We start from the raw sequence: 7,512 nt of genomic DNA, 5'->3' as shown, positions 1-7,512 counted from the left end.
TATTATGTTTCATTTTTAGTGAAAATGGAGCTGGGGATCGCTCCTGTTATTCTAAAAGAATTAATTTTCCTGTAACTAATTAAAGCAGGGGTTTTAATCTCGTTTCTCACTTGATTCTTTTGCAACATTGCACTTGTTTTTGGAGCTACATGTTCATAGTTTAGAGTTGTCATCCATTCCTTTGCACATGGCTTGCAGTAGATGCTTATTAACTCTCATCTCTCGCTTTCTTTCGTTCAGGTTAATGAACAAAACACGAGGTTAATTAACAACAGACGAGGTTGCACCCTACCCTTTGGTTTAATCAACCTTTTTCATCTAATCTAGTGAATCTTATTATCGTTCTTCTGCGGACTCCAGCAGTATTTTGGAATCGTGGCACTCAACTTATCACAAAAACGCTCTGTCAGATAGAAACATGACATGAGAACAGTAGGAATTGCTTCCGCCGCAACTTAAATTAAAAATTCTTTTCGTGAACGTGCTGTGAAAAAGTAAGTCGGTTAGTCAAATGATAAACAGTCAAAACTTAATAGGCAAACAATGTTCCCCTGTTTAATCGACCGTAATACTACCAAGCAGAGCATAAGAACAAGGAACCGTAGCACAACTTAAAACACGAAATTGCATCTTACAATTCTTTTTTTTTATAAAATATCGTGAAGATACCAATTACACCCAACCATTTTAACAACACAATACGCTAATAGCAGTACGGATGCACACAGAATAAAAAAAGAAACTAAGAAATAAAAGTCCTGCTACCATGTACCAGACACTAACAACACAAAACCAACACCCAATGTCCGTTCTCCAAAAATATTGCCTCCAAAAAGAAAACAGTGCACAAGCACTATCGTCGCGCGATCGAGATCTTAGGATTTTATCCTGAATATAGTCTCCACTCTCAAAATAATTCCTTGAACAAGATCGTTGTCAGCCATAACCAACTAAGACCAGAGCATGGATTTTCATCCTGAAAGGCCTCAAACCGTTAAAATTTCGGCCGCATACGGTTTTAGATATAAAAAAAAATAATGATTAGAACAGACCCCTCAAAGTCGCCAAAACCTTAAGAAGTTTTGAGGGGGTCGGTAAACACAGGCTCCCAAGTCCCAACCCATAGAAGAGCGGTTTCAAGGGACGATACGGGCGCAGATCCTCATCGCTACCAGACCATGGCGCGAACAGATTCTCCACACTCCTCGTTCCCGCGAAGTCCGCCACAGATCCCATAGTCCCCGCTTGCTGCCACTCGCCGCGCCTCCCTAGCGCTGCAATGGCCGCTCCTACCCTGCTGGAGGGTGCTTCCCAGCTCACGCTAGTCGACCGTTCCCGCATCTCGATCCACCACCGCCGTCGCCTAGCTCGCGCTCGTCCCAATGACTGCCTCCGGCAACTGCAGGGTTAAGCGTAGGTGGCAGGGAAACCACCTTGTCAAGGTTGATGCTCCCGCTGCAGTTGCTGGATCGCCCCGGTGGGCAGCCAGCGTAGGCGAGGAAGGGGGCAAATAAACCGGCGACGAAGAAGCCGCCCAAGAAAGTTTCTTTGGTGGCTCTGACTGCATCAAGCGCTTCGGCCACTCATGGCGCCACCGACCTCAAGTGGTTCGATTGCGAGCCACCAAGGTAATCTTCTGATTCTTGAGACCCATCGTTGTTCTTCCGTCGGTTGGGATCTCAATTTTCGTTTGTAGGGCGAATGAGACTGTGCCTCCGATGTCATTCGTGAGCATGCTCAATGAAGGGCCCGTCGATCCCGACAGTACGCCGCTCGGACATGATTATGACGAGAACATTGAGGACTACGAGAATGGCGAGCTCAGCGCGGGTGACAACTCCGACGATGAGTGCGAGGAGATGAAGAACATAAGACAAGAGGAGGTTGCGGTGTTTATCTATGGGTTGGCATCGCCGAAGCCTGAAGGTGAAAACTGTGAGGACTGCAAACTGCACCGAGGTCGAGGACGTGGCGCTGAGCAGGGCTTGGGAGTCGGTCTCGCTCGATGCCGTAACTGGCACCAATCAAACTGGGAAGCATTATTGGCAAAGAATCAAAGACAAGTTCTTCTAAAACATGCCGTGTCTCACGTTGATACCGGCGCGCTCTTATTGGTCACTCCAATGCTGTTGGTATGTCATCAAGAATGCTTGTAGCCGAATTACCGGTTGCATCGAGCAAGTGAGGAATAAGGCTTGCCACTAACACCTTCCCCAGACCCCGCACAGTGCGGGAGCTCTCAGCACTGGGTACGTCCTTTTTTTTTATCGAGCAAGTGAGGAATACCCCTCCTAGTGGCACCACTATTGAGGATTCAGAGAGTTGCTATCTCACATATGCCGATGCATTATTTGCTTGTTCCATTTCATATGCCCATGCATTGTTTCCTTGTGCATTGTTTGCTTGTGCATTGTAGGAAAGATTTGCCATGGAGAGGTATAGGCAAATGCCGGCTTCGTAAGGAAGGACATTCTTGTTGATGCATTTCTTCAAGTTGCTAGAACATAGTGACAAATGGAAGGTTAGGGAGCAAGAAGCATCGCCGATGAGAGGGGAATTTGTCCAATTGGACGATGATGTGCTCCTAGCCAAGGGAAAGAACAAGGTAAGGCCGGATGGTAACAAGAGTGCCAAGGAGAAGATTAGGAAGCAAGCCGAGGAACAACGTTGTAGGGACAAGATTGATGAAATGATGAAGTCCAAGAAGAATTTGGTGAAACAAGACTTTGGAGACTAAGTTGATGATGATGGAGAGGAGAAGCCAAGAGAAGCAAGCCAAGTGGGAGCTACTACAGGAAGAGGTTGCGCAAGGCTACCATGGAGGATAGGAGAGCTAGTGTGGACGAGAAGCGCGCCATGGCGGAGCTCATTGAGGAGGAGAACAAAATCATGATGATGGATCCATCCAACATGGATGTGTACATAAGGAAATGGTGGGACTATGCAAGAATGGAGATCTTGCAAAGGAGGAGGGAAGTGGCGTTGGTTCGTGCAGCGGCAGAGGCATCGTCTTGTGCGGCGGCATGTGGTGACGGCAGTGGTGATGCTTCGGTGAGCGGTGTAGGTGGTGGTGGCGGCTTTGAGGACACGACAACCGCCGGCCCTGAGTGATCCCTCGTCGATCTGCCATAGCGACTTCTCTTTTGGTGTAGTTGATAGTTATGCGACGTGGTAAACTGCGATCAGCAGATGGACGATGAATTTGGCTTTTTAAAACCATTGCGTATTGTCGCATATTTGTCAAATTTCGTTGAAACTATGCAAAACCCTGATTTACGGTTCAGTTTGAAGTTTTAGTTTGATTTTGCGCATACCAGATTCGGCTGTTAATCACGTTTTATGGTTTGAGGTGTCCGCTAGAGATGTTCTAAGATACCTCTAGACAACAAAGCATCTTCTAACTAGGATCACTCTACCGAACACATTAGGGCATGGCATCATCAGATTTTGCCAATGGGAATGATACACTCGGTGGGGAAGGCATGGGGATACCGCTTCCGGTCTTCGCAGTAGTCGTAGGCCAAGTAGTTCATGCGCACCCAGTTGAGCGTCATCCAGCTCCACCAGTCCAGCGTCTGCCCCATCCACGACGACGCCGATGATGGCAGGTGGTCGCCCCCGCACCGCGTCGATGCTCCGTTGCCGCGCCACACGCACGTGCTGCTCGCGTGGAACCGCCGGTACGCGGCCACGAACGGCGCATCCGACCAGTTCGTCTTGACACGCCCGCCCTGCGTCGCCCACTCCTCGGCGTTCCAGATGCTCGCGAAGACGTGCACCGGCTGCCGCGTCGGGAAGGGCACCCCGTTCGCCTCGTTGTTCCTGAACACCCTGATCGGCGTGCCGTCGATGTACAGGCTGCACATTCCACATTCAGTAAAATCGTGTCAGGAACGATGAATGTTGCGGTGAAGCAGAGATGGAATTGTAGGAATCTGTACGTACATGATGTTGAGCGGGTTCCAGAGGATGGAGTAGGTGTGGAAGTCGGCGGTCGGGTCGAACCAGAGCACGAACTGCTGCTCGCGCTCGCCCTTGCCGTCGCTGAAGATGTTGGTGTGCAGGAGGTAGGGCTCGCCGCTCACGTTGCCCAGAAACTCGAAGTCCACCTCGTCGTGCCGCGCGCCACCCGTGCAGATCTGCACCGTCCATTTTCTTTATTTAGTTATAAAATAGAATGGAGCTAAAAAAAATAAGGTTATCCACCATCGATTATCTTAGTCGGCTGCTCAAAACAGCAAATTTTCATTCTATCTGAAGAATAGATAGAATTCATTTTCTATGTTCGGAAGATTACAGAATGCAGATTGTATATGGCTACCATAAGTAGTCGGCCTTAGTGGAATTCACGTCTAGGCAAAACTTGGCTAGAAGAGTACTCCAGCAACCTTACTTTAATGCATGTCCATACACAATACACAAAACTGCAGAATTTTGAGTCTATCTGAAGAATAGATAATTTATATCTCCTGAAGAATAGAGAATTCATACTTCGGCCTTAGTGGGATTCACGTCTGAGAAAAACTTGGCTAGTATAGGAATCCATAAACATTTCTTTAATGCATGCCCATACAAAATTAAGCTAATGCTACGTCCTGTTTGAGCAGCTAGCATATCTGCGAAAACGACCGACACTCTCATTTTTCTTTCAGCAGAAGAAAATAAAATGCTCCTGTATTGTATCCTTCTGCTTTTCAGACATGTACGTGTACACAATAAGTGCATTAATACTTAATAGAGAAGGCCCATTGAGTACATCAATTTACTGTAACATTTATGTGTCAACTAGTACAAAATTCACTGCAATTGGGCCATTAGTAAACCTACTGATCTGGTAGACGGTTGGCTTCAGTGTTCAGAGTTCAGACTTGTTTACACTGCACACATGGGTAGCAGCAAAAATGCATATACATTTTTTCGAGCTTTGCTCAAGTTTTAACTACTCCCCAATTGACTCCCCAATTGACACGTGTCGAACACGTTAAGTATGTGGCCCCTAGGTGTGAACAATCTCATGAAGAATACATAATCCAGACAGTATATATTTGCCTACCAAGTCGGCCTTAGTGGAATTCACGTCTGTGACAAACATGGCTAGTAGAACACTCCACAGACATTTCTTTAACGCATTATCTTTCATAATGAACCCAGTGTCCATCATGAATTAGCAGATATGTACCGTTCTTGGGCAAAATTCACTCCCCAATTGACACGTGTCGAACACGTTAAGTATGTGGCCCCTAGGTGTGAACAATCTCATGAAGAATACATAATCCAGACAGTATATATTTGCCTACCAAGTCGGCCTTAGTGGAATTCACGTCTGTGACAAACATGGCTAGTAGAACACTCCACAGACATTTCTTTAACGCATTATCTTTCATAATGAACCCAGTGTCCATCATGAATTAGCAGATATGTACCGTTCATCATTTGGGAAAAAAAAATCTGTACCATTCAACTTCACTTAGTAATTGTAGAATAACACATGAAAGGCAAACAAGACTACGTATGCTCGAGAAATAAAAAAATCATTTCAAAAAAGCATGAATCCATATGAAGAATAGACGGAATTCAGTTTCTATCTCCTGAAGAATACAGGGTGCAGACTGTATTTGGTTGCCGCGAGTTGTCGGCCTTTAGTCGGAATCATGTCCAAGTAAAACTTTTTTTTTTGAGATAACATGTCCAAGTAAAACTTGGCTAGCAGAGTACTGCAGAGACATTTTTTTAATGGATGTCCATACACAATTTAGCTAATGCTACGTCCCGTATTAGCAGCTGGCATATCTGCGAAGAGCACCGTATACTTCAGACTGCATTACGTGCATAGCATAGCAGATCGAATTCGTGAATTTACTGTAACATTTATGTGTCAACTACTACAAAATTAACTGCAATTCGGCGTCAGCCAACCTCCCGATCGGCTAGGCGCTGGTCTTTAGTGTTCAGAGTTTAGACTCGTTTACTCGTGGGTAGTAGCGACAAATGCAAGAACGCAAACAAGAATTTTTTTCAGCTCTGCTGAAGTTTTAACCTTCTGCTTTCTCAGGCAAAATTCACTCCACGGCTGACAAGTGTCGAACTCGTGAAGGCAATGAAGTGGTACACTGGTACCCCTACCCTTAGACGTGAACAATCTTTTGATGCAGTTGGCCAGTGCCAAGATGAACCGAAGAGATCTAAACAAACTTACATAGAAGGAGGTGATGGTCCCTGCGGACTCGCCGGCGACGAGCCTGATGTCAAGATCGAACCTCCCGAACAGGTAGCGGTCCTTGGACTCCAGCCTCGACCCCGTCCGCTCGTCCAGCGACAGCTCCACCACCCGCCCCTGCTCCAAGAACCGCGCATTGCGCTTCCCCCACACGGCGTCGAAGTCCCGGTGGAAGCTCCGGTCGACCGCGGCCGCTACCGCTGCCGCTGACATCGCAAGCAGGGCCACTGCCACGGCGAGCGCTGCCACCAGCCGGCGGAGAGAGCCGCCCAGCATTTCTCTTGTGATTTTGGAAATGGGTCGCGATCGATGAGAGATGTTTGTGAGGATTGGGAAGAGTGAGGTGGTGGTGAGGAGGCAGAGGCACACGTCCAATTTAAGGGCACCGTCGTGGGCGCTTTCGCCAAGTGCCAGGGGTGCGTGCATGGACGAGCCGGGTACGCGCGCGCACTGTTTTCTGTGGCGACGGCTCGTGAGGCCCGCCGTGCGGCTGTCATCTGATTGTATCGTATGACGTCTGAGGCTCTGAGCAGATGCTGCGAGGGACGGAAGAGCAAAACACGATGTCGCATAGAGTCGTCGATGGCCGCCGGGGATCTGGGAGACGTGGTGTACGTGATGATCGTATGGGTCGCGTTGATGATCTCGCCGCCGGCAGTAAAGTACGACGTGGCAGTATAAATTATGTCTTGGTCTTGACCGTGGTATGCTAGAACGGGCAGGGCGCGTGAGTGCGCGGCACGAAGCAAGCGGAGGACCGGTCGATCTAGGAGCTGAAGAATGCGGCGATCTCGGCGGTCTGGCCGGCTGCGGTGGCTGTGCTGGCTGGTTTTGAAGTTTAAAACTTTGAATGTAGAGATACCACTCGCTGTAATCAATGATGATATAATCATCTGATATAAGGATAGTTCTCTCCCTCTCATTCACGTGTTGCCTCAACTACTTGAGTGTAACACCATAGCTTGGGCTCTCTTATAAAGGAATGATTATTCTAGGGTTTATGGTGTACTCACAATATCTCAATAGGTATTAAGTCTAAAACTCCACTTGGCTTTCTTGATTGAGTTAATCTCCTCCTTACTTTATCAATTCATGGATATGGTATTATTCCATGTGATATTAGGTTATCTCACCACTCCAAGGGAAATGGTTTACAACCTAATACTTTAGTTCAAAGGTTGTCCCTGATTCTTAAATAGGTAAAGCTAGATCTAGTATAAATGGTCTCTCTCATTTGGGAAGGCTTGAATAATACTCTAGGGTTCCCCTTGAAGATAATGTTGTAATCATATGGA

At 47.2% G+C, this 7,512-nt stretch overlaps 1 protein-coding gene across 1 annotated transcript; it reads right to left on the bottom strand.

Annotated features, from left to right (window-relative positions):
* Positions 1-3,440: 3,440 nt before the first annotated feature.
* Positions 3,441-6,493, bottom strand: LOC124661897 (xyloglucan endotransglucosylase protein 7-like). The gene is made up of 3 exons (XM_047199788.1): positions 6,197-6,493; positions 3,946-4,139; positions 3,441-3,858 (listed from the first exon to the last, which is right to left on the bottom strand). The coding sequence occupies exons 1-3, from the start codon at positions 6,491-6,493 to the stop codon at positions 3,441-3,443; spliced, it is 909 nt and encodes a 302-aa protein (XP_047055744.1).
* Positions 6,494-7,512: the final 1,019 nt, after the last annotated feature.

This window comes from Lolium rigidum, chromosome 1 (genome assembly GCF_022539505.1).
Source record: "Lolium rigidum isolate FL_2022 chromosome 1, APGP_CSIRO_Lrig_0.1, whole genome shotgun sequence".
Taxonomy (NCBI): domain Eukaryota; kingdom Viridiplantae; phylum Streptophyta; class Magnoliopsida; order Poales; family Poaceae; genus Lolium; species Lolium rigidum.
This window is presented reverse-complemented; position numbering and strand designations above follow the sequence as displayed.